This window comes from Zalophus californianus, chromosome 3 (assembly GCF_009762305.2).
Source record: "Zalophus californianus isolate mZalCal1 chromosome 3, mZalCal1.pri.v2, whole genome shotgun sequence".
Taxonomy (NCBI): domain Eukaryota; kingdom Metazoa; phylum Chordata; class Mammalia; order Carnivora; family Otariidae; genus Zalophus; species Zalophus californianus.
Genome location: NC_045597.1, coordinates 195,042,190 through 195,067,853, shown reverse-complemented (window position 1 = coordinate 195,067,853; position 25,664 = coordinate 195,042,190). Strand labels below are relative to the sequence as shown.

Genomic DNA, 25,664 nt, shown 5'->3' with positions numbered 1-25,664 from the left:
GGGGAGGCCCAGAGGGCAGCGTGGATGTGGGCCCCCAGAGATGCCGCACGGCGTCCCTTCCCTGCTTTCCCACACCTGTGGCCCAAAGTCATGGCTCCGATGGCAGGTGGCAGACAACTCTCCACCTGGACACACCGTGCAGCCCCCACATCCTGCCCTCTGTGAAGTCACGGGGGGCCACCCTGCTCCACCTTTAAGGGGGACGCTGCTGTTCCACCCAGCTGCCCAAACCTAGAATGTCGTCAGCCAGGAGTCAGCGGGAGTCACCTCTCTGATCCCCACACTTACAGAGGCTGGGGCCCGGGGATGTGGCAGTGCAGTTGGGGTCCCCCCCCCGGGTCCGGGCAGGAAGAGTGGGGGCTGAGGCTCGGGGCCACTCGCCGCACGCCCCCAGTCCAGACTGGGGCTGGGGAGCAGAACAGGACAAAGCAACGTGGCGTGGAGCCTCAGTGGCCCAGCCCCAGGGATGGAGGGAAGGAACCACCGTGGCCCGGAGCCCCCACGAGGGCAGGGTCCACGGGGTTCTAGCTTACCCACAGCAGGAGGACTCCAGGGGATGGTGGGAGCCGGCGCAGAACCGCACCCGAGGGCCCAGTGGTCACTTCCATGCTGCCCAGCTGCAGGGTCCCCGTCCACCCTTTCCTGGCCTGCCTCGCAGGAGGGGCCATCGAGCAAGGGCAGGGCGCCTCCACCGCGGGGCCCTGCTGGGGCTCCCACTCCCGTGCTGGGCAGGCAGTCTGGTCCTGCAGGGGACGGGCTGACGTGGACACACGCCCTTCTTGCAGGCCCAGGGCTCAGGACCTCTGCCAGCCGGTGTCCACAGAGCAGGCCCTCAGGGCCCTGGCTTTGAACCACGTACGTGAACTTCTCCCTGGGGCCCGAGTTGGGGGCATGACCAGAGCCTGGGGAAGAGGTACTGCCCCCCACTTCTCTGCTTCTGGGGCCAAGGGCAAGCAAATACACAAGCAGCCAGGTCTAACAGGTCCCAGCCCTCCTGCCTCTGCACCCTCCCAGACCCACCTGCCACCCACCTCCCTTGCTGTCCAAGGCCCATGGCCACAGCACCCAGAAGCAGCTCTGGGCCCTGCACACTCTGCCCAGAAATGAAGGGACATGATCTGACTGGGCTACCGTCCCATGGAGCATGTACTTTCATGCCCATGGGCCAGAGCCAGCAGGGAGGGGAGCCAGGAACCAGAACTACCCAGGAAGCTCCCTCCTCACACACCTCTGCCCAGGAGCTATTCTGGAAACTTCACAGCGCCTCTGGTTGTCCCCACAGAGCAGGGGGCAGGATATGCCAATGCACACGGGAGGCTCGCCCAAGGGCCACTGTGAGGCACGGCTGCCCGGGGGGGCGGGGGGGTCCAGCCAGCACACTCCTCCTCACCACCCCAGGGAATAGGCCATGTCCCCACCACCCACCTGGCCTTTGGGGTCTGAACCTTTGGCAGGACAAGACCCAGTGGCTCTCCCCAACTCCTGAGGTCCGAAGGGCCCCAAGCCTAGGATGGCAGGTGGTATACTAGGGAGCAGTAGGGTGGGAGAAGCCTGCTGAGTGTACCCCCAGTCCCCGTGAGGGTCAGTCCTGGGGCTATGTCAGCATGAGCACGGTCACTGGTCAGTGGGCACAGTGTCCTACAGCCTGTCACCTCTTCCCCTCCACGGGGCAGCACCCTGATGGATGCCCTCAGGGGCCCTGTGGGGCCACCGGACCCCCAAACTCTTCCTCCAAGCCCTCAGGGCCCACAATCATCAGAGAGCACAGCCCTGAGCTTATAGGAAGTCAGCTCCCCCAAGGACTCTGCTCCCTGCAGGCCTGAGGAGGGCTGCCCAGCCCCCAGCCACGTCCCTGGGGTTGAGGGGTGGGTAGCCTCCTGGGCCCCCAGCGTACCCTGGGCTAAGACCACCAGGCCCGCTCCCTCCCTCCCTCATCCAGCAGCTCAGGCCCCTGGCCGGGGCTTCTTCCTCGCTACGCCCTGGGCCCCTCCAACTGGGGGCCTGGCAGGCACCGGCCAGGAGCGGTGAGGGGCACTGGCCCCTCTATAGTACAACCTCTTCTTGTGTTGCAGCAGCTTAGAGGCTTAAGGCAAAGATCATAAATTCTTCCTAATCCAGATACAATAGCACCCCTCAACTCCTCAGGCACGTTCGGGGATTATCCTCAGCAGAAGCCCCACCTGCTGCAGAGCTGGTCCCAGAGGGAGCCGGGTTCGTGGCTGGAGACAGGCTTTGCGTTGTCAACATTCTGGACAGCCCGGCTTCCTGCTCTTTTCACTTAATGTCTGCTGTGGCCACGTGGCCGTGAGAGGCAGGATGGTACGGAATTCACTGCACTCAGACCGACGCCCACCAGGATTCACGGTAGCCCACGGCCGCTGGAGAGCCTGTTCGCCACATGCATGAAGGCAGGTGGCCAGCACTCCGTGGGTCTAGGGCGCTGTCCTAACAGCATAGTGTATGTGTGCGTGTACCATACATGTGCACTACATCTGTGTATGGACTGCGTGTACACACGTGTGTGCCCTACCTGTGTGCTACATCTGTGCACGGGCCACGTGTACATGTGTGTACCATACGTCTGTGCTACATCTGTGCACGGGCCACGTGTACTGTGTGTGAACGTGTGTGTGTGCAGGTGGATTCTGCAGCGCACACCCCACGAGTGGGCCACTTCACATTCTGACATTTGGGGAACCAGCTCATCCTCCAGGGAAATGGAGGTTCCTCCTGCCACCTCCTCCCTGGGACCCCCAGTCACTGGACCTCCTTAAAGTTCCCCCTACTCTCGCAGAAGACACCTAAAATCTTCCGCCTTTTAATACATCATGCATGTTTCATTCTCCACAGTAAACCTGCTGAGTCCTCCGACTCGCTGACAGCTGCCTTGCAGCCTCAACACCCCCAGCGCACACCGCCACCACGAACCGCCTCCCACAGCTCCAGGAAACCCTGGGGAGGCCAAGCCCATGGGGTTTTAAGTCAGTCGGGGGCGGGGATGGGAGCAAAGGCGTGAGGCCTGGAGTCACTGTGTCGGCCCCCAGTGTTCCAGTGCTCAGGGAACAGGCACCTGCAGGCACCTCACCACAGGCTTCACGAGATTTTTCTAGTAACAGAAGCAAGGAGAGCGTCGTGATTAATTCCCATTTTACTGGAAGTTCATTACAGCCAGAAAGAAAACACGTGTCCAGACCTTCCCCACAGCCCCAGGAGCGGTCCCAGGCCTGGGCAACAGCGGGGAGCAGGTTAGGGTGCAGTGTGTGTGCCAAGCCTGCCCCGCTGTGCACTCACGCCCGGGCACATCCTGGCCTCACGGATGTTGGATGCTGAAGTGGAGTGCAGACACATCACTGCAAACCACCAGGGTGAGCCATTAGTGACTAACTCTGACAACTGGCTTGCCAATGGATGGGCCTTCTAGAAAATGGGGGAACCATGCCTTCCAGGGTGGAGACCCTCCCTGTCACTCTGGCCCAAAGCCGCCAGTGACCCAGGCCGTCGGTCAGAGTTCCGGGACGGGCCCCTCACTGTCCCACGGAGCTTATCGCCTCTGCCGGGGATGCATACTGCGTGGGGGATCCAGTGATGGGACCACGCATGCCTCCTCCCACAGCTGCAGCCCACCGCAGAGCGGAATGTGGCCTGGTCTCCCTGCCCACCCGGCCCCCCCAGGACGTCAGCAGGAGGCCCTCTCCCAGCGGGCAGAGGGGTAGACGGTGCCCGCGCAGAGGCTGAGAGAGCAGAAGCCAGAAAGAATCCCGCCTGGGGGCTGACTGGGCCCCTCCAACCGGTGGCTGGACCACCCCACCTGCGGCTGCCCCACGGCACGGACCCCCGAGCTCACCCCAACCCTGCAGGCCCACCACCACAGGCAAAACCAGAGTCAGGCCAAGGCCCCTCCTGCGTCTCCTGCTGACCCTGCAGGCCCCGTCAGGCCTGGGCGGGCAGTGTCTTGTAGGGGTTCAGGATGCCCTGGGGGTCCAGGAGGGCCTTGAGCTGCTGCATCAGCCTCAGGGCCTCGGGCGGCTTGCTGTAGCTGAGGACGCCCCTCTTCCTGAAGCCCAGGCCGTGCTCGGCGCTGACGCTGCCCCGCTGCCTGGCTGTCCACTCGTACACGTAGGGTTCCAGGGCATCCAGCAGCAACGGGCTGAAGGCCTCTGACGTCACATTCAGGTGCAGGTTACCATCCCCTGCAGGGACAGGGGTCCCTGAGTTAGGCGGAGACCCCCTCCCCGACAGGCCCCAGGCCTGCCCTGCCCTCACGCCTCGTTCCACTGGTCCCCGGCATGCAGTGACCGAAGCGGCCCGTTGGTGACCACTCCAAGTCCTCCCCTCTACCTGCACGGCCCCTCTGAGGCCCCCGGCTCACAGTGACCGACTGCCCGCCCGCCCAGCCAGCGAGAGCCCTGGGCCCAGACCACACCCATGGCTATCACCAGACCCACACCTCCCAACAGTGCCCACAGCAGCCTCTGCCAACAGCTCCACATGCCCCGCCAATGCCCACCGCAAAGCCCTGGCCCCATGCTCTCTGGCCTCGCTGAGACATCCAGACACGCCCTGCCTCTGGCTCTGTGGACGGCCTGGCTCACCGCCCATGTGCACCTCTCTCGGGGGCCCCAAAGCAATGACGAGACACAGGATGAAGCCAAGGCAAGGCGGGCAGGAGATCCAGGGCCGGGGCCATGATAGCTGGCTGCCGTCTGGCCAGCAGAGGTGGGAGGCAGGACTCCGTGGGCCCCGGCAGACCGGCCTGTAGTGAGGCCCTCTCCCGGGAGGTGAACATTCAGTGCAGGGGCAGGTGCAGATACGCAGACAGGAGGCCCCCACTCCCAGACTCAGAGGTCAGGAAGGTGGGAAGGGCCGAGCAGATGGGGGGTTGGGCCCAGGGAGAGTTGCTGCCCACCGTGAGGGGCAGAGAGCCTCGTTAGCCAACAGGAGGGGCTCCTAGAGGCTGGAGCAAACAGCAAACCCCAGGGCAACACAGTGGGCAGGCCTAGGGCCTCTGACCCGGTGACCTAGAGCTTCTCATGTGCCACCTCCCTCCGGGCCTGTCAGATGTAGGGAACACAAGAGGGAGCCCCCTCCCACCAGAGCGAACCGCTGCTACCTGAGGGCAGAGGCTCCAAACCCCCACGGAGGGCCCTGCCCACCCATCAGCCAGCCTGCACAGGTTCCGGCTAGAATTCCCGCTACCTGGGCGGTCCCACGGACCCTGAGCTGGAACATGAAGATGGGAGAGGTTCCAGCAGGCAGGACCCCAGTCCCCACCCCCACTTGCACCCCCTGCACAAGCAAATCACCTCCGACCCAGGCCTCAAGTAGTCCCCACAGACAAAGCCCTGAGATACACGAGCCCACGCCAAAAACTCCACACACACAAGAAAAGCAGCCACGATGAGCAAGAGCCAGCAAACCTGACCCACAAAGTCTTCAGATCCTGCAATTTCCAGAAACAGAGCACAAACGCTTCATATATTTACAGAAAGAAGAAATAAAGAAGAGAAGACACTGATCAAATAAACAAATATCTCAACCAACTTCCTAGAAATGGAAAATATCGATCACTTAAAGGTCAAAGTCAACAAACAGGTTTTGACACGTGTTACTCAAGGCAGAGATAAATGACAAGAAGAGAAATCTGAACGCAAGGTGCAGTCAGAGCTGGGCAGCAGGGAAAGCGGATGGGGAGCCGCAGGGGTCGGGGGAGGGGGACAGGCAGAGCCATCTCTACTGCCACCGCCCCACGGCGCCCGGGCGGACACGCAAACAAACACTCACCCAGACAAACCAGCGACACGGAAGAGAAGAAAAACCAGATCCCTGCGGACAGCAACACGGCAAGTCAGCACCGTGGAGTGTTCGAGTCAAAGACCAGGCAAATGAAATCCATGAGGCTCCGTCACCTCCTGTCTCGCACGACAGGAAACGAGGCTGAGACTCAGACAGAGGCCGCGACACCAGAGAGGGATGCAGGCATGGCTGAGCCTCCACCAACACAGCCACGTAACACCGGCACTGCTACCCGGGGCGGAAAACAGAACTAAAATACGCCCCAGGAGGGGCGCCTGGGTTGCTCAGCTGGTGAAGCGTCTGCCTTTGGCTCAGGTCATGATCCAGGGTCCTGGGATGGAGCCCCACATCGGGCTCCCTGCTCAGCGGGAAGCCTGCTTCTCCCTCTGACACTCCCCCTGCTCATGCTCTGTCTCTCTCAAATAAATATTTTTTTAAAAAATAAAAATAAAGACAACAAACGACAAACTGCATGACAGAGAGACCATCCCCGTGTCGTCTATAAAAGACACGTCTAAGCCATAGGATGGAAAACGGTGGAAAGTAACGGGAAGAAAAACAACATGTCAGAAAAAGACTAAATTCAAGGAGCCCATGTGACTGGTCCGAGGCCAGAGCGAATCCAGCAGTCAGAAGAGTCTGTCGTGCTGAGAGCCCGTTTACCCCGGAATGAAATGACAGGTGCGAACTCCCATCCTCGAGGCTGATGGAGCCACAGAAGGACGCGGCCTGTCGCCATCGTGCAGACTGTTGACCCCCGCTCCATGGCCGGCGTCCGCGGGACACACAGCACAGACCACGCACGCAGGCAGTTGATCCGGTGGGTCCCACACTGGCCTCCCAGACGGCACAGAGCACGTTTTCCACAAGGACTCACGAACCGCCAGGAAAGCCGACCGAGGAGAACACACCAGTGTGACCAAGACCAGGCTCTCTGGCGATGATGCAGTGAACAACAAATCAGTAGTTTTTTAAAAACAGCTAGAAAGGGGCGCCTGGGTGGCTCAGATGGTTGGGCGTCTGCCTTCGACTCAGGTCATGATCCCAGGGTCCTGAGATCGAGTCCCGCATCGGGCTCCCTGCTCCTTTGGAGCCTGCCTCTCCCTCTGCCTCTGCCTCTATCTCTCATGAATAAATAAATAAAATCTTAAAAAAAAAAAAAAACAGCTAGAAAACTCCTGTAAGTTTGGGAATTCACATTTCTGCCTAACTGATGGGTCAAAGAAACGAGACTGGGAGTCAGAAAACACGTGGAACTGAGTGTGGTCTCAGCACAGACACCGCGACAGCGCCCACCGCGGAGGCTCTCCGCTCAGGCAGGCTGGCCGCACCGTCCACCCCGGCCGCTCCCCAGAGCCTGGGGCCGAGGTCAGAGCAGCAGATGGGACAGAAACCAAAGGGCGGGAGCCAGTAGCACTGGGGCCAGGAGCCCAGAAGCCCAGCAAGCAGCACAAAACGCTGGACACTGGCTCCCCCACGCGCCCTCTGGCTGAGTGCACAGGCATGAGGACACCTGGGCTCCTGGACCAGAGTGACCGGGTGCCCGTGCTGGCCGCCCAGTGCACAAAGCCTCCAGCCTCGAATCTTCACCGCAGCTCCCGCCAGACGGCCAAGGAGGCGGTAACGCCAACCAGTCAGACCCCTCGGGGCCCAAGGGCGAGATCACGGTCACGCCGCTGTGGGGTGATGATGGCGTCCACACAGACCCGGGGAAGGGACACGCTATGGCCCAGGATGAGGCCGGGGAAGACCCTGCACAGAACACAGGCACGCGGACCAAACAACGCAGAGGGCTGTGGCCGAGCCAGGCGACCCCCGGACCACAGCCCCACCTGCACAAGGGGCTCGGTGGGAACGGCCTCGCTGGCCCCAGGGAAACCAGCCCAGTCGCCCCGCCAGACGCCAGAGAAGCTCCCGACTCACACAGTACCCGCTCCTGATGTGCCCAGTGGGTGCCCGGGCTCCGCCGGTGGCAGAGGCTGCACTCAGTGCCCCACGAGGAGGAAGGCTGGCCTGCGGCCTCCTCTCCCCACGCCCGGCCCTCGGACGATGCCAGTCCTCCACCACCCTGCACCCCCTGCTTCTCCCTCTCTCTCTGCCTGCCACTCCCCCTGCTCGTGCGCTCGCTCTCTCTCGCAAATAAGATCTTGAAAATAAAAAATAAAAATAAAACGCTTGCAGCTCGTGGTGGGGGGGGGAGGGAGCTCGTCGGTGACACCGTAGGCCAGGCCGAGGGAGGGGCACCGCGGCGGCCAGTCAGAGGTTCTTTCCAAAATACCCACAGAACCATGAAGACGATTAGGGCTCTCCCGACAACCAGGACCCCCCATCGCCGCCCGACTCCAGAACGGCTCACCCAAGTGGCCATAGCCCACCACGTGCTTGGCCCGCGAGCCAAGGCGGGCGCGCAGCTCGGGCACGAGGTCATAGAGCCCCTCGGCGGGCAGGGACAGATCATATTTGTACACATAGCCATCCTGGCTCAGCGCCTCCGAGATCCTCTCCCTCAGGGCCCACAGCGCCTAGGACAGACAGAAAACAAAGTCAAAGGGAGCACTGTGAGGGCGTCTGTGCCGACGGCAGTTAGAACGCTGGTGGCCTGGCGTGACCAGGAAGGTCACAATGGAACCCTCCAGGTGACTGAAATGTTCTGGGTTGTGACAAACATGGGGCTCTGATCCAAGAGTCTGTACTGGATAAGGCCCCAGAAAGCGGCCACGGCTCACCCCAGGACACACTGACGGCCCCTCTTCAAGAGGACGGAGGACACCCTGAGTGATGGTTGGGGCCACCACTCCGTGAGGGAACCTGAGCGATGGCAGTCGGGCAGAGAAGACACTGCAGAGGGCACAGGGCCATGGGGCCCTGGGCTGCCCAAGACACACGTAGGCTGTGGGCGGGCGGGGTGCTGACAGCTGGAGCAGAGGGTGGCGCAGGGGCGCTGAGGGGGCCTGGGGGCCGGGGGGCTCATCACATCACTGCCCTTCCAGACAAAGCCACCCGTGGCTTACTGGCTCGGCTGGCTGACCCGTCACGGTGGACACTTGAAGTCCGGGTCACGGAGCAGAGGAAACAGAGCCGAATGCGCCATCACTCCGCTGTGGGGCTGACCCTTGTCCTCTGCCCTCCACATGTCCCCCGAGTCAGGAACTGTCGCGGCAAAATTCCAGCGCGGGAAGCACTGGCTCCTCCTGCTTTTGCACACGAGCACAGAGCCAGGACCGCCCCCAAAAGAGCAGCAAGAAGAACCCCTTACTGCCACGGACACCTGCCAGCGTCTGGTTTCCCCGATTCTCATTGGCTTTCGGGGTCACTGCGAGGTCCCTCTGTGCCCTCTCCCCGACTCTCTGCACCCAACCTTCAGTGGCTCCCGCCCGCCACCTTCCTCACACACCCAGACCAGCAATGACCCTGCACAGCTTGCCACGCTGCTGGACCCAAGCTGGAGCACTGCAGGGCCGTCCTACCGCCCACGGGCTCCTCCCCGTCCATTCACATCCACCACATGCTACCACGGCCACAGACTTGCCCCTTGCCTGCCACCCACCCTCCCTGCTCATCCCACCATCTCTGGATGTTCTGGAACCAGGCAGGCACAAGCCCCTGGGGACACCTATGCTCCTGCAAAGGTATCCTTGAGGCTTGTGCCTGCTTCCCTATCTTTGCTCAAAGGTCCCTTCAGGAATGTCCCCTGGCTACAACCACGCCACGTCCTGCCCACCAGGGCAACGCCATCTGCAACGGAAGCCGGCCCACCTCCTCCGGTGTCCCGGGGCCGCTGGAGAACGCTGCTGTGGAGTCACCGGTCCAGACCGAGCAGGGACCAGCGTGGGTGCACGTGGCAGCCCCATGCCACTGCCCACCCCGGGCAGCGGGCTCTTGGGACTCGCTGTGGCTGACGAGCCTTGAGCAGCACCGCCTGCCAGCCCCCACCACAAGCCTGGAGCACCAGCTTCCCTTCTGGTGGAGATGGGACTGGGCACGGGCCAGCGCGCAGCGGGGAGCCTCTCCTTACTGCCCCCAAGGTTGCTCCTCACTCCCATTGCTGACACACAGCGCATTTAGGAAGAAACAGAGACAAATGTGGAGACACAGTTGCGCGTCTTTGGCAGCAGAGAATAGCACCGAGCCTGTGCTAGGAGTGAAGGACTTGCCCACGTTCTTCCGGCTGGCACGGCCTGCACGACACTGCGGTAGACACACAGGACACCCCGGAGGACACAGCCAGACGCCCTGCCCGGTCCTCCCTCCAGCGGTGAGATCACCCAGTGGGGGCAATGGAGCGGTGGGGGCGGGGCGGGGAGACAGGTCCTCACTCCCCAACAGGACGAGGCTGCAGCACGAGGCCCTTCGTCTGCAGGTGGGGTCGGACACACCTCAACAGTGTTGGAACTCCTGACTTAGTATTTACTAAACTCACAAAACAACCTTGAAAAAGAAGGTTTAATAACAAGGCATACCAGGAAACCCAACAGGTCCATCGTAAGAGCCAGCCTGAGACCCGGCTCCCCACTCACACCCAGGGGCGCCCAGACTCACATACGGCCCTGGCCCAGACGCACGTCCTCCCTTGACCCTGCCCAAGCTGGCCACTCTCACACCACAGCCCCAGGGACCACGGTGCACAAATATGGGACAGTGCCTCCCAGTGCCCTGGGTCCCCCCCAGGATGGTGACGGAGGCTCCCGGCGCCCCAGGCCCCCCAGGATGGTGACGGACGCTCCCACTGGGTGGCTCAGTCAGTTAAGTGTCCAATTATTGGTTTCGGCTCAGGTCAGGGTCTCAGGGTTGTGAAATGGAATCCTGCATCACACTGCACGCTTGGCGGGGTCTGACGTTCTCTCTCCCTCTGCTCCTCCCTCCAACTCACGCTCACACACTGTCTCTCAAATAAATAAACCTTTTTTTTTTTAAGATTTTATTTATTTATTTGAGAGAGAGAGAGCACACATGACAGAGAGGAGGGTCAGAGGGAGAAGCAGACTCCCTGCTGAGTAGGGAGCCCGATGCGGGACTTGATCTCGGGACTCCAGGATCATGACCTGAGCCGAAGGCAGACACCCAACCAACTGAGCCACCCAGGCGCCCTCAAATAAATGTTTTTTAAAAAGTAAATAAAAAATTAAATTAAATTAAATCAAATCAAATTAATAAAATAAAAATACCGCTGATAATGACGAGACCCAAAGTACATGTCCCAGCAGGACACCTGCTCACGTTCAGACACCACGTGCTCCGAGCTGGACACAGGGCCCTGCGCAGACGTCCTGGACCAGCGGAGTGCGAGGGACGCAAGGAGGCACCAGCAGCACCCACACACCTTGAGTTTCATCTGGTCCGTGGCCACAGTCCCGTCCGTCACCAGGCCGGAGCTCAGCACCTGCTCCAGGAAGTCACTCAGCTTCTCAGCATCGTGCTCCGCTCTGGAGCCTGAGGTCTCGATGAGGACATAGAATGGACTTTCTGGAAGGCACAGAATGGGTGAACAGAGGCTGTCGGACAGAGCTAGGAGGGGTCTGGGCCGGCCTGGCTGAGCATCTCTGACGGCCCTCGTGCAGCCCACAGAGCAGGAAGACTGGGTCCAGGCTTTATCTGCAATGGCTTAAAAATAGGTCCTTCATGGGGCACCTGGGGGGCTCAGTCGGTTACACGTCCGACTCCTGGCTTCAGCTCAGGTCGTGATCTCAGGGTCGGGGGATCGAGCCCCGCGTCGGGCTCCGCGCTCAGCAGGGAGTCTGCTTGTTTCTCTCCTTTCGCTCCTCCCCACACTCTAGCGTGCGCTCGCTCCCTCTCTCAAATAAATATAAAAAAATAAAAATGGGTTGGGGCGCCTGGGTGGCTCAGGCATTAAGCGTCTGCCTGCGGTTCAGGTCACGGTCCCAGGGTCCTGGGATCGAGCCCCGCGTCGGGCTCCCTGCTCCGCGGGAAGCCTGCTTCTCCCTCTCCCGCTCCCCCTGCTGTGTTCCCGCTCTCGCTCTGTCAAATAAATAAAATCTTAAAAAAAAAAAAAAAAGCAACTGCCCTGATCTTTAAAAAAATAAAAAAATAAAAATAAATAAAAATAAAAATAGGTTCTTCATGGGGCACCTGGCTGGCTCAGTGGGAGGAGTGTGTGACTTCTGACCTCAGGGTTGTGACTTCAACCCCCACACTGGGTGTAGAGATTACTAAAAAATAAGCTTAAAAATGGGAGGGGGGTAGGGGGATGGGTTAGCCTGGTGATGGGTATTGAGGAGGGCACGTTCTGCATGGAGCACTGGGTGTTATGAACAAACAATGAATCATGGAACACTGCACCAAAAACTAATGATGTAATATATGGTGATTAACATAACAATAAAAAATTAAAAAAAAAAAATAAGCTTAAAAAAAAAAAAAAAAAAAAAAAAAAATAGGTCTTCCACTGGGAGAGAAACCACACTCCCCAGAAACATACGAACCACCCTGAGCAACGCCATGGGCACCTGCATAGGGCTGTGGGTGAGGAGCCCCCTCAGCAAACCACGGTGGTGGGGAGGCCACGGGCTAAGGAAGAGGCCCCCGTGCCCATGACGGCCTGTGATGCCCACAATGCATAGTGCAACATGTAAAAAAGGCATGATTTTAGCCAACATATCTCTCTTTTAAAATTAAAAAAAAAATGCTTTAAGAACTATAAAAAAATGTTAAGCCTCTTTTTCAAGGCTACTGTGAATTTATTTTTAACTTACTGAAATCAATCAATGAAAACTCACCAAATGCACAGTTCTTCCTTTTAGCACTACATTAAAAATACTACCCTACCAGAAAAATACTACAAGCCTGTTCTACTATAAAGAGAACAAGTGTTTTCCAGATACCAGCATTTTTCCATGCTGAAATGCAAATTCTGCTCTTTAATTTATCTTATGTCCTAGAAAACACTGAGAGGGTTTTAATTTCTATTGGCTCCTTTTCCAATTATAAAAGTAAAACATGCTTATAAAAGGGAATTTGGAAAACAAAGACAAGTAAAAATAAAAAAACAAATTTCCCAGTTTGCAAAATATAGCAACCGAGCATGTTTCAACAGCGCTCCTTCCTGTCTGCTTCCACAGTCAAAGAGATCTGCCCGGGACAGTAGGGTGGCCTCTACTGGGTGGCGGTCCCTCCATCCGCCCAGGGATGCTGTCCACGCAGGGACCCTCCATCCGCCCAAGGACCCTCCATCCGCCCAGGGATACTGTCCACGCAGGGACCCTCCATCTGCCCAAGGACCCTCCATCCGCCCAGGGATGCTGTCCACGCAGGGTCCCTCCATCCGCCCAGGGATGCTGTCCACGCAGGGTCCCTCCATCCGCCCAGGGATGCTGTCCACGCAGGGTCCCTCCATCTACCCAGGGATGCTGTCCACGCAGGGACCCTCCATCCGCCCAGGGATGCTGTCCACGCAGGGACCCTCCATCCGCCCAAGGACCCTCCATCCGCCCAGGGATACTGTCCACGCAGGGACCCTCCATCCGCCCAAGGACCCTCCATCCACCCAGGGATGCTGTCCACGCAGGGACCCTCCATCCACCCAGGGATGCTGTCCACGCAGGGTCCCTCCATCCGCCCAGGGATGCTATCCATGCAGGGACTCTCTGTCCACCCAGGGATGCTGTCTACACAGGGACCCTCTATCCACCCAGGGTCCCTCCATCCACCCAGGGATGCTGTCCACGCAGGGACCCTCCGTCTGCCCCAGGGATGCTGTCCACGCAGGGACCCTCCATCTGCCCAGGGATGCTATCCACGCAGGGGACCCTCTATCTGCCCAGGGACCCTCCACCCACCCATGGGCCCCTCAACTTTCCAGTGATTGTATCATATCTTATTACTTTACTACTGGATATTTAGATTGTTTTCTGGTTTCTTGTACTAAAAGCAGCACTTCAATAAAAATTTAGAGCATAAAGATCTTTCCATATCTATGACTGCTAGAGACTAAGTTGTGTTCCCCCTGAAATTCCCACAGTGAAGCCCTCACCCACCCCCAATGTGACTGTAGGGCGGTAATTAAGGTTACATTAGGCCATAAGGGTGGGGCCCTGAACCCACAGGGCTGCTGCCCACTTTGGAGGAAGAGGCACCACTAATCTCCCCCTACACACAAAGGCCACGTGAGCACACAGCAAGGACGTGGCCAGCCGCACCAGAACCCGGCCGAGCTGGCCCTGCAATCTCACACTCCCAGCCTCCAGGGCCGTGAGAAACAAGCGTCTGGTGCGCACGCCCCGAGCCTGTGGTGTCTGCCGGGACCGCCTGCGCTAAAACCACCACCGTTTCTGTAGGAAGATCACAGAAGTGGAAATACCAAGACCCACAGCGGAATGCTCTGTCCTCCAGGCGCATGACGCCAAACTGCTTTGTGAAACACTGAGTCGGTGTTCTATTGGTAATGCGCAAATGACGTGCTGCAAGCCTCCACGGAGGGGTGGCGCCTCTCGGCCGAAGAGAAGCATTTCTGATCAGCGCACTGTGGTTTCCCAGAGACCCTGGAGCTCTGGGGGCACATTTATGATGCGGCCAAGAGAATCACAGGCTCGTTGGTTATGGCGACGCTGGAGCCGCGCAGGTTGCTCCCTGCCACCCCCCGGCTCTGCGGACAGGACTGCCAACCTGGGAGCGGGCCCCACGAGCTGGGCGTGAGGGCAGCGGCGGGTGCCGCCCGCCCACAAGGGGTCAGTACCTTGCACCGGGCTGGTGAGGCACAGGTGGTGTGTGACCAGCCGCATGCACTCGGCGTCCATGAACTCGTACGCGGACAGGATCTCACCCAGCAGCCCCCTGCAGCTGCTGAAGGTCTGCAAAACCTCAGCAAAGCCTGGACAACCTGCAAAGACAACAGGACCTCAGGCACTGGCACCAGAGCCCCGGCCAGACCACCCAGGGGCCCCTGGAGGGCAGCTGTGCCAAGCGGCCCCGGCGGGTGGGGGTCCTGGTGAGCAGGGCAGCCCCGCCAAGCAGCAGAGCACTCCACAGGGACACCGGCTGGTCAGTGGCACGCACATCACGGGTAGCGGCGATCGAGGAGGAAATGTTCGTCTGAGAACCCAGGGCACTCAGGAATGGGGGGGGACCAAAGGGGCCGTGGCGCAGACACAGGGCCAGAGACGGGGCCATGCCGGCCAACGGCTTCACCACGTTTCTCTCAGCACAGTGAGCACTGGGTTTCCAGCAGCCCTGGGTGAGTCACTCAACTTACGGAACAAGGAGAGTCTCTGAGGCGTCCCAGGCCCGGGCAGCCAGCTGTGCAGCGGCTGGGGGCAGATGGGAAGGGCCCAGGAGACTGACCCTGCCCTGGGGAGCGGGTGGGATGTGCAGGGTCTTCCGGGCCGAGATGAGACGCACTGACCAGCCCTGTGGGTGTCAGGGGAGTGTGTCTGCAGAGCGCAAGGCCAGGCGCAGATGCCTACTCTGCACACCCAGGAACACGTGGAGGTTCCACGGCTGGAACGTGGGGCTGGACGTGGCAGGCTCGGCTGCCTGGGGACCGCAGCTGACAGGAACACTGGCAAACGGAAAACAGACGGGAAACTACCCACAACGTGACGCGAGTGTAAAAGGGTGGAGTCCGTGGGAGAGAGATTAAGAGCACAGACTGCAAAGCGGTGCCGTGGGTCCAATCACAGTCCTCAAGGGGGAGGAAGACGGCGCAGACTTGAACCGATGAGACACCAAGACACAGGCTTAGGAGGCTCAAAAGATCCGGGGTAAAAATGTGCACTCACAGACGATATACCCCAAACCACAGACGACCAAAGATAAGGAGATAATCTTTAAAGTGACCAAAGAACAAAGCACCAGAACCATGGGGAGCGGCGGCCGCGGAGGGTGGCGGGCCTCCCCACAAGCCTCCGCGCAAGGGCAGGATGTGGGATGATCTTCAGCTGCCGGGCTTGTGTGACAGTGTCTCCAGAGCAAGGGGAGTGAAGGCATTTCGGATGGGCCAGCTGTGAGACCGAGACCATGCTTACAGGGAGCACAGTCCCAATGCAGGAAGGCACGCCGAGCGGAGGAAACGGCACGTTTGTAAGAAAACGGTAATTACAGCTGGAGAGATTAGAGACCGTAAGATCCTGCATCCTGCTGTGGGCACAGACACCGCTGACAGCGCTGAACACAGGACTGGGGAGTTGAGTCGCCCGCGGTGACCTCGAGAAGACTGGATGTCTCCACAGCTTCTGAACTAGCAGAAGAGGGTTAGGCTCCGAGCGGAGACGAGGCAGGACGTGGACTCAGAGGGGACAAGCCACGTTCACAGTCTGGAAGCAGAGGACCCGACGGGCAGCTGGGGAGCCCTGTGGGGTCAAGAGGGCGCCCCACGATGGAATGTCACAGAATGCACGGTGTGCACTGACAGGGACGGCAAGGGACGGCAGGGGACACCAGGGGACATCAGGGGACACCAGGGGACATCAGGGCACAGGGCGGGCAGTGTTCCTATGGCTGTGACTGATTCGGGAACAAACACCAGAAATGACACCATCTCCCTCAGAGTCAACGAACCAGACAGGGTGGCAGGACTGAGCAAAGCCCCAGTTCTGCTCCAGAACAAAGTGATTCTGCCCCGAGACGGGAGAGGCTCCCCTGCAGACCTCACTCAGGGAGCACCATTCCTCCGGAAACAGAGAGAAGCCAGGAGAGACGGGAACGGCCTCCCTCACACCGACGGACAGGGCGCCGAGTGGTGCCCCCGACAGCCTGCCTACCGAGGAAAGCCACATTCACCGCCGTGGGCTTGGGCGGACACTGGATGGACACAGCCGTGATGACCCCCAGTGTGCCCTCCGACCCGATGAAGAGCTGCTTCAGGTCATAGCCCGTGTTGTCCTTCCGCAGGGAGGTCAGGCAATTCAGGATGGTGCCGTCGGCCAGTACCTAGCCAAGGAGGAGAGAAGCAAGGCCCTACACATGAGCCCTCGTGGACACCCCTCTCCTCCCGCTCCCACGCCAGGGGGGCCCTCAGGAAGCAGAGCCAGGCATGAGCCCCCACCCTGCCCCAGTCGGAGGCCCCAGGGTGACCCCAGGCCTGAGGCGCCCAATCGGGCTGAAAGAAGGACTTTCATGCTCCCACCCCCAGGGAGCTCAGGGCCCAAAGCAGGGTGGTGAGGAGGCAGGGCGGAGCAGGGCCGTGGCAGAGATGCACGCTGCACCGGCCGCGCCCCGTAGACCCCTCATCCACAAGGCTTCCCGACCTCACCCCGCACCGCCCCAACCGCCCCTGAGACCCAGAGAGAGTGCCCGAGGGGGCACAGACCCCACAGAGCCAAGCCGGGTCGGGGCCCCTGCGGAGACCTCACACACTGAGCACACTCAGCACTGGGGAGAGGCTGGGGAGCTGGGCCACTCAGACACAGGCACCGGGGACACCGAGGAAAGCGGGAAAGCGCCCCCAGCTCACCACTTCCAGGCCCAGGACAGTCCCATGCAGTGAGCCGTAGCGCAGAAACCGCAAGCCACCAGCGTTGGTTGCCACGTTCCCCCCGATGTGGCAGCTGCCCTTGGCCCCCAGGTCCAGGGGCATGACGAAGCCCCTCTCCTCCACATAGCGGCTGAGCTCCTCCAGGACGCAGCCCGCCTGGCACACCAGGGTCCCTGCCGAGCCAAAGCGCTGCCGTGGGTGCTCTCGGCCCAGGAGGAGCCAGGAGACTCATCGCGGGGCCCCTGCGGGGGTCAGCCACCGGGGCGGGGGTCCCCCTCCGAACCCGGACCGAGGAAAGGGAGCGTGTCCCCAGACCCGTCCCCCAGAAGTCACCCTTATCGTTTACCACGAAAAAGAAAAATTGCTAGGGCAAAAGTAAAGGAAAAAAATCCTCAGGCACACGCTCTTGCGGAAGAGAGCAGAAGAGCATCACTATAAGGCAGTGGCCCCTCGCCCGGGGGTGATCCCACCACCGGGGACGTGTGACTTTGGGGTGCGGCTGGCATGGAGCTCCCGTGCCCAGGTGCCCCCAGCACAGAGGATGCCCCACCCCGAATGCCCTGCTGGACAGACTGCTGGGGCCACTGAGCAGGAAGCGCCTGATACTTCCCTGTACCCCACCCTTTGCACCCCATTTCCAAGGGCCGTCCTGGTCAGAAAACGTCAGAGTCGGAAGGGCTGTGGCAAAAGCCCACCACCTTTCACCTCAGCCCCAGCGCACGAGCCACCTGAGGGACCGACCAGAGAGCACCCCCAGGGCAGACAGAGCCAGGCCTCTCCTCCCCGGCCCGGGGCCCCCCCCACCTGGCCGCATGCAGGCTTACCGGACACGCTGTGGAAGCTGATGACCTGGTTCATCTGGGCGGTGGACAAGATGATCTCATCGAAGACAGGCACGCTGCCCCCCACCATGCCCGTGTTTCCCCCCTGCGGGTTCACAGCCAGGTTCCTCTCGTGACAGTACCTGGGACAAGCACAGGACGGGCATCGGGGTCCCGTCCCTCCACCCACACCACCGTCCCTGCGGGACGCCACCGAACCCGGAGTCCCCCTTCCTCCTGCCCGGGGCCTCCATGGGGGCCTCCTCGGTCCCCATGCTCAGCCGGTGAGTCTGAGGAGACCGGGGTCTACCATGAGGCTGCATGGTCCCGGAAGGGGTGGCATCCGTGGCGCGAAGGTCCCGAGAGCCCACACCTCTCCCTGCACAAGGCCCAGCCAGCAGCGCCCCCTGCTGTCCACCAAAAGCAATGCAGCCCCCCACGTGTCCGTTAGACCTCCGCCAGAAACTGGCCTGGAAGAGCAAAGAGCACCTGGACCTGGGCACGGAAATGGCCAGAAGGGGAAGGAAGAGAAGTGCTCCCATCACAGACACGATGTGACAGCACTCAACCACTCCGGGCAGAGAAGGAGCAGCTGGAGGGAGCAAAACCCCTCAGGGGCACCTCTGGAGGGAAGAGAGGGCTTGCTTTCACAGGGTTTTCCTTATGGTTTTCTGTTTTCCAATTCCAATGTGAGTTTACTGGCATAGAACAACGAAAGAATGCTGTTTGCAAGAAAAGGCCTGTCTCCCTCCCTGATGCTTGCCCTCCTCAGGCGCCCGCCGTGGCCCCGTGGGCCCCCGCGGTGCCAGCTCCTCACCTGAGGATGTGAGCCACCTCCTGGGAGGTCCGGGGCCTCAGCAGCACCTTGCTACCACCTGCAACACCAAGGAGCACGTTACACACGGAGGGCAGCACTCAGTCTACCCTCCGGAAAGAGAAGATCCTCCTTCCACTGCAGGCCACCCGCACAACCGCGGTCAGCAACAAGCCCGCGAACCTCAAGGACCAGGGCGAGGTGTCAAAAACGGGCCCCGCCTCCCTGCGCGGGGAGGCCACGGCTGGGATGTCCAGGCCCGCGTCCACGGCCAGGGGCACCTGCCTGGCCGCTTGCTGGGAGTGACTGTGTTTCCCCCATAACTGCACATCTCTTGTGGGGAGACACCTGACATCGAGCCAGTGACCTGTCTGAACCCATCCCTCCACCTGTGTATAGTACTGGACTTTCTGCCGTGGGGAGGGGCTTCCCATTCCCCTCCTGTGTTTCATCAAAGTGGTGTGCGCTCACGGCTCGTTTCACGCGCCAGGTGCCGGCTCTCAGCTGTTTTGATGTACGGGATGCCCAGAGGTGGCCAGCAGGAGTCCCTGGATACCAGCCTGTCGGTGTTCCTGACCACCGCCTCCCGGAGACAGGCAGGCTCTCTCTGCCCCTCTGACTTTGTTCCAAATGCAGAAGCAGCTGAGGAGGCTTCAGGAAGGCGGGAGGCACAGGAACCACCCCCCTACCCCGCATCAGTGACTTCTCATGAGGCTTTGAGATCTGGCTGTAGTTCTTAACTTACATTTTTTTATTATAAATTATAAATATAATATGTAATATATTTATAATATATAAATACAAGTATTTATAATCCTTGCTTTAAATATAATTTAATCATATATTTACATAACTTAATTTTTAATAAGGGCTGTGTTTCACAACTGGCTTGATGCAAAATTCTAACAATTTTTCAGTAACTGGCTCTCCCAGCACACCGAGCCTCCAGGAGGCCTTAGGGTTCTACTGTCCACCTCAGGACACGGGCCAAAGGGCGGCAGCCGTGGACGTGTGGCTGGATGATGACTGTGTTTCCTCTGGAATGTGTGGGAGGAAGCAGGGAAGGAATCTTCGGGCAGACTGCCCCCAAGGTTCAAAACTTTCAGCTATGCCCTAGTCCCCTCTCTTAGGTGCACAGAGCCTCAGAGGTTAGGGACGGACTCAAAGGACAGAGGGGAAAACAGAAGCGGGAAAGGCTTCAATGCAGAAGGAGCAGAGTCACAGCTCTGGAGGGCGCCGGTCAGGGACGAGCTGGGGCGAAAGCGTGGGTCTCTGTGGCCCTCAGCTCGCGTCCTTCCACTCGACAAAGGCAGGCTCAGCAGACTGGTGGGGGACAGACGCCTTTCACTGGTCTCAGCGGCACCGTCTGCATGCTGCCCATCACCTGCTTCTCGGCCCTCTTGGCTTCCCAGCAGCCGTCCGAGGCCTTCGCTCACTCGGGGTGCCACTGGGCTTGGGGCACGAGAGGACCCTCCTGGGGCATGGCCTGTCACCTGTCACAGCACGCACACCCCCAGGGCTCCCAGCTGGCGGTCTCCCCGCCCTCCTCCCAGTGACCAGAGCACCCAGCTACACCAGGGCTGGCAAACCCCGTGTGCCCGCCACGCCCAGCCCGGGCCACGTCTTAAGTGGAGCCGCGTGGAAACAGTTTGATGCCCATTTGTTTGGTGTGGCTGCTTTCGGACGACAGACTGCGGCAGAGACCAAGTGGCTGGCAAGCCTCAGATCTTCCCCAACTGAACCTCTGCAGGACGCTGCTGACCCTGACACGTGAGACTTTCACCTCAAACTCAGGTCCTGCCTCTCCCCTCCCAGCTCCCTGGGAACCTGGGCCGAGGCTCTCGCGCCCCAGGCTCCGGGAATGACTCCCCAGCGTGCTCCCTCCCGCCCCTGGGCAGCAGTCCCTGGGCCCTCCCTGCCCTGCCTCCCGGGGTACAGAAAGCAGTCTCTCACACGTCTGCCCCCTCCCACAGACCGCAGCCCCCACGGCCTCCCCCAGCCTCACGTCAGCAGCGCCCACCTGCTTCCGCACAGGCCCCCACTGCCTTTCCCCCCCGAGACTGCGGCCCCTCCCTGGGCCCAGGTCCCTCTACGCCCGCCTCCTGGGCGACTTCACGGCGCCCCCCCGTTTCTCACCAAGCTACCTGCTCTTCCCTCTCTACCAGATCATTCCACCATTAACCTGCTGCGATGGCAGGCTCGTCGGAAACCAGCCCCGAAAAGGAAAAAAAATCTCCTCTCGACCCCGTCCCAACAGCCTCAGCTCTCTGTCCCCCATGACAGCACAGTGCATCCACCAGACAGGCATCCTGTCTGCCTCCCAAACTCCCATGAACAGCTCCAGTGGCACATGTGTCCCTTCCGCACTTCGGACAGCCTCCCACGGTCCCCAGCGCAGCAGCTGCTCCCAACCTGCCGACCCCTGCCGACCCCTGGCTCCGCCTTTCTTCACACACGCACCAGGTTCCCCGGAGCCCTGGCCACACCTGCTCAGTCCCCTTGGCTGGTGCCCGCTCACCCCCACACACCACAGCGGTCACCAGCCTCCTCGGACCCTGCCCTGCGCTAGCTGGCTTCACAGCGCAACGGGCCCCCTCACATGTCCATCTGGACTTGTCCAGACCCAGATTTCTGGCTTCCCCCCAGAGCGGCACCTCCTGCCATTTTACTCAGCGACTGGAAGGCCAGTTCTGCAACTGCTCAGGCCAAGGGTCCCTGCATCCTGACTCCTCTGACACCCTATTTGCCCATGAGCACGTCTTGGACTCTTCCTTCCGCACACACAGAACCCCATACCATTTCAGCTGACCACCCTCGAAGACTCATGCTCTGCTCCCAGCTTCCACGACTGCGGAGTGAAAGCCTCTCCCCGACACGGCAGCCACCTCAGGCCATGGCCCCTCTCTCCTCCTGGCCTCCTAGCAGCCCCGCATCAGCTACCAGGACTCACACAGCCCTTGAGGTCTCGACGACCCGGCCCCCTCGCTCTCTGACCTCCCCCTCGTCCACCCACTCCAGCTGTACCTGGGCCTATGGCTCCGCAAACACGTCCCACCTGCCCCAGAACACCCCTCCAGGTGGCTTCTCCAGACTCCAAGGAAACAGCCTCTGACGGGGGCCTCTCCTGGGCACTCATGCCCACCTGGCGTGCAGCTCACGGCACCGCCCCTCACGTGAGCCTCCTGTCCATCTTCATGTTTGCGACCCCAGCCCTGCACCAGGTGCAGACACACGATGAGGTGCTCACCGAAGTTTATGGGGTCCACCCATGAGCAAGGGATCTAATTTTTGGACAGGACACTTACTGTTTCCATTTCAAATAAAATCCATTTTTAAGAAAATTGTAAAATCCTAATCAGCTTTTATTAGCTGTGTTTTCTGTAGAACTCTGAGATTAAAATGTCAAATGATCTAAGTTTAGACATGCTTTCTTCCCAAAAGAAAGCCACATAAAAGGGTTATTTAGACAAAAATTGAACAAACTACTTCAGCAGACACCCACTGGGCAGGTGCTGTGCATCAAGTCCTGCGGATTCAGACAGGAATAAGCCCCAGTGCCGCCCTCTTGAGCTCAGGTGTCAGCGGCCGGGGGTGGGGGTGGGGGTGGAGGGTCATCCACACAGGCACACAGACCTCCAGGAAGAGCCCCCAGCACACAGCCAACCCCTGTCCAGGGAGGGAGGACAGACAGTCCACATCCCAGTCACAGCATGCCCTTGCTCTGGAAGCCCCCGGAGGAAGACGCCCTAAGCCTTGAGCACCCAGCACACTGTGTTCTTACCTCTGAGGTGGGTGCCCCATCCCCAGTGTGTGGGGCTTGGCGCTCAGGCAGCAGTGCCGAGCCAGGGCCGGGGCCCGGCTTCGTTGAGCCCGGGGTGGACAGCACCCTCTCCTGCCTCCAGGAGCACCGCACATGGGCCTGCAGGCCCTGTGTGGTGGTGGGCTGGCAGCCTGGCAACATTCCCCACCCCACCCCACCCCGTGGGGCCCTGACTTCGCAGGCAGGGTGGGGCTAGAAGCCCTTCCAGTCTGGGTACTTGGGCCATAAAGAACAGCCCGAGGAGGGCGCCTGGGCGGCTCCATCGGTTAACATCTGCCTGGGATGGACAGGAAGCCTGCTTCTCCCTCTCCTCCCTGCTCGTGCTCTCTCCCACTATCTCTGTCTCTATCTCGCTCTCAAATAAATACAATCTTTAAAAAAAAGAAGAACAGTCCGAGGACTTCCAAGGTCTCCGGCCGGTCTTTCCCTGTTGAGTACAGCGCGTCTCCGTTATCTGAGCCACACCCTAACTCCACATGCTCAAGACTCCGCACCATTTCCAGACGCACTGAACTTCAGGCCGCAAGCTGGTTTGGACCCTCTCTCGGAGTTTTCCCTTGCAGTGGCTGAGTCGCTGCCACACAACACCCCCCTTGACTGCTCTTTCAAGTCCCACGTGCGCCAGATCCAGGCTGCCTGCGGACCTGGCTGCCCAGCGTGCCCCGGCATTCCGTGTCCAACACGGAACCTTGTTGTAAACCGGCTGTCTTCTAGCTCTCTGTAATGTTCTAGCAAGAACTTCAAATCGGTTTTTGTAATTGTCTGAATAGGCAGCTTACGTTATCTCCGAAAATGTTCCAGGAGAGAACACAGAGTGTCAGAAGCTCTTTCTCACGGGAGAGGGTGTGCTGGGTCTGGAAGGCTGAGAATCCCAGAGCTGATGATGCACAGGCGTGTGCTGGGAGGAGGGAGGCATGGGCAGCCAAACCAGCACCCCCACATCTTGCCTGAAGGAGCTGCCATGGGCAGACTGGGCCTCCCAAAGTAGGTCCACATCCCATCCCTCAGACCCTGTGCACATGCCCTTATTTGGATAAAGGGTCTTTACGTACGCAATCAAGCTAAGGATCCCGAGATGAGAAGGTCCTGGACTTAGGGTGAGGCCAGGTGTCCTTAAAGAGAAGCAGGGGGGAGATCTGAGACACAGACACACAGGGAGAGGCCACGAGGAGACAGAGCCAGACACGGGAGTGAAGTGGTCACAGGCCCAGGGGCGCCTGGAGCCCCCACAAGCTGGAAGAGGCAGGAAGGAGCCTCCCTGAGCCTCTGGAGGGAGCACAGCTCGGCCTACACCTTCATGTCAGACCTCTGGCCTCCGGGCCTGGGGGAGGGTAAGCTTCTGCTGCACAGGGTGTGGTTCTCCGTCACAGCGGCACCAGGCATCAATGTGCATCCCTCAGGGCAGCCAGGGGGCTCTTTTGTCTTTTGATTTGCAGAAGTCATGCACCCACCAATAAACCTCTATGAATGTTCTCAGAAGACTTTAAAACCACAATACAGCTTTTTGTCAGCACAAGAAACGGTATGTGCCAGTTACCCCAAGCTCCTCCACCCAAAGCTCATCACACGCCCATCCCCCTGAAGCATGAGGACAGACCCTCACTCACCTCGGACCGTCCTCAGCCAGTCCACGTTGGAAGCCTCCAGCACCTCCGGGTCAGTGACGACCCTGCCAGGGATGATGCGTTCAAAGGCTTCCAGGTCTTCCTCAGACACCACAGAGAATGGCAGCCGCGTCACAGGGTAGCGCTCCTGGGTCAGCACCACCTCGGGGGCACAGGGGGATGTGGAGGAGCTGCTTCTGCAGACCAGGCGGCTGGTGCCCATGGCCCCCCATGGGCTGAGCAGGCTGGGGATCCTGGATGCCGCTGCCCATGTCCTGGGCTGCACAGAGGCTCCCCGAGCGCACGCCACCTGCCACCGGAAGAGCCGCACCAGCTGCCTGGGCACCAGATGGGGCACCATCGCTCCTGCCCTAAAAAGCAAGTGACAGGACCTGCAACTCTGGAATACTACAGAGGAGGCCCAGCTCGGCCCAAGTCCAGGTCGGGTCCAGGAACAGAGGTGTCTTCCAGGGTGAGGCAGTGAGGTTTCGGCCTCCAGGAGAGGCGTGCTGGGGCACATGGGGGACAGAGGCCCTGGGCGAGCTGCCCTTGAGCCTGACCCAGGCATGGGTTCCCCTCCTGGGAATTCACTGGGCTGCCCACGCGGGCTGGGGGCGGGCTCGAGTCCGATTCTAACATTGGCAATAACAGCTCCCTCTTAACCCCTCCTGCTTCAGGACAAAACCAGGGTCTAAGACACTGAAAAGGATGGATGCCACTAAATTATGCAATTTAAAATGGTTCACATGGTAAATTTTATGTCTTATGCACACATTGTCACGAGTTGAAAAAGTGCAGAAATTAAAAACAAGGGTGGGTAAGGGAAGCCTCCCCGGCCGCCGGCCGCGCTGCGGGCGGGTCCCGCACCTGCACCAGCGGGCCCGCACAGCCGCCCGGGCGAGGGCCAGGGGCCAGGGCGGCGTCCCGCCGCGGGCTACTCCGGCACCCGGCGCTCGGGCCGCCCGAGCCGGAACTTGGGACAGTGCTGCCCTCGGGGCTCGCGCCCGCCCTGTGCCCCCGGGAAGGCGAGCGCGGCTCCCCGCCGGGGGAGGCGGTCGTCGGGGCCGAGGGCCGCGGCCCGGGGCCACCCATGCCAGGGAGGGGACGCAGCCCCGCGGGCTCCCACTCGAGCACGGCCGTGGGTCGCGACGCCCCCGCCGCCCGGCCCCGCGGCCCCGCGGCCCCCCGGCCCCCCGGCCCCGCGGCCCCCCGGCCCCCCGGCCCCGCGCCCCCGGCGGCCGCGCGCGCGCACTCACGTCCGCGCCCCCGCCGCCGCCGCCGCCAGCGCCGCACGCCCGACCCGGGCCCGACCGCGCCTGCGCACTGGCGCCCTCCGACCCGCCCCCGCTAGGCCCCGCCCCCCACAGGACAGGCGACGTCCAGGCCC

General features: G+C 60.5%; 1 protein-coding gene across 5 annotated transcripts; it reads right to left on the bottom strand.

Annotated features, from left to right (window-relative positions):
* Window positions 1-3,135: 3,135 nt before the first annotated feature.
* D2HGDH (D-2-hydroxyglutarate dehydrogenase) lies at window positions 3,136-25,585 on the bottom strand. 5 transcript variants are annotated; one of them, XM_027590492.2, is made up of 10 exons: window positions 25,534-25,585; window positions 24,281-24,648; window positions 18,857-18,914; window positions 18,043-18,182; window positions 17,198-17,391; window positions 16,506-16,674; window positions 14,483-14,626; window positions 11,114-11,256; window positions 8,150-8,315; window positions 3,136-4,190 (listed from the first exon to the last, which is right to left on the bottom strand). In XM_027590492.2, the coding sequence occupies exons 2-10, from the start codon at window positions 24,636-24,638 to the stop codon at window positions 3,931-3,933; spliced, it is 1,632 nt and encodes a 543-aa protein (XP_027446293.1). In that variant the 5' UTR covers window positions 24,639-24,648; window positions 25,534-25,585; the 3' UTR covers window positions 3,136-3,930. The 5 variants fall into 5 exon arrangements, with proteins under 5 accessions (XP_027446293.1, XP_027446296.1, XP_027446292.1 ...); XM_027590495.2 differs by lacking the exon at window positions 25,534-25,585 and adding an exon at window positions 25,145-25,436; XM_027590491.2 differs by lacking the exon at window positions 25,534-25,585 and having other exon boundaries at window positions 24,281-25,125.
* Between the last annotated feature and the right edge of the window lie 79 nt (window positions 25,586-25,664).

What these genes read in the sequence shown, in the direction of transcription:
- D2HGDH (XM_027590491.2), bottom strand. Translation starts at nt 24,845, where the DNA reads ATGCCTGGGTCAGGCTCAAGGGCAGCTCGCCCAGGGCCTCTGTCCCCC. An exon ending in GAGGTGGCTCACATCCTCAG is followed by an intron (nt 18,183 to 18,856) that starts GTGAGGAGCTGG and finishes TGCTTGTCCCAG; the next exon opens with GTACTGTCACGAGAGGAACC. An exon ending in CCTCACCAGCCCGGTGCAAG is followed by an intron (nt 11,257 to 14,482) that starts GTACTGACCCCT and finishes TGTGCCTTCCAG; the next exon opens with AAAGTCCATTCTATGTCCTC.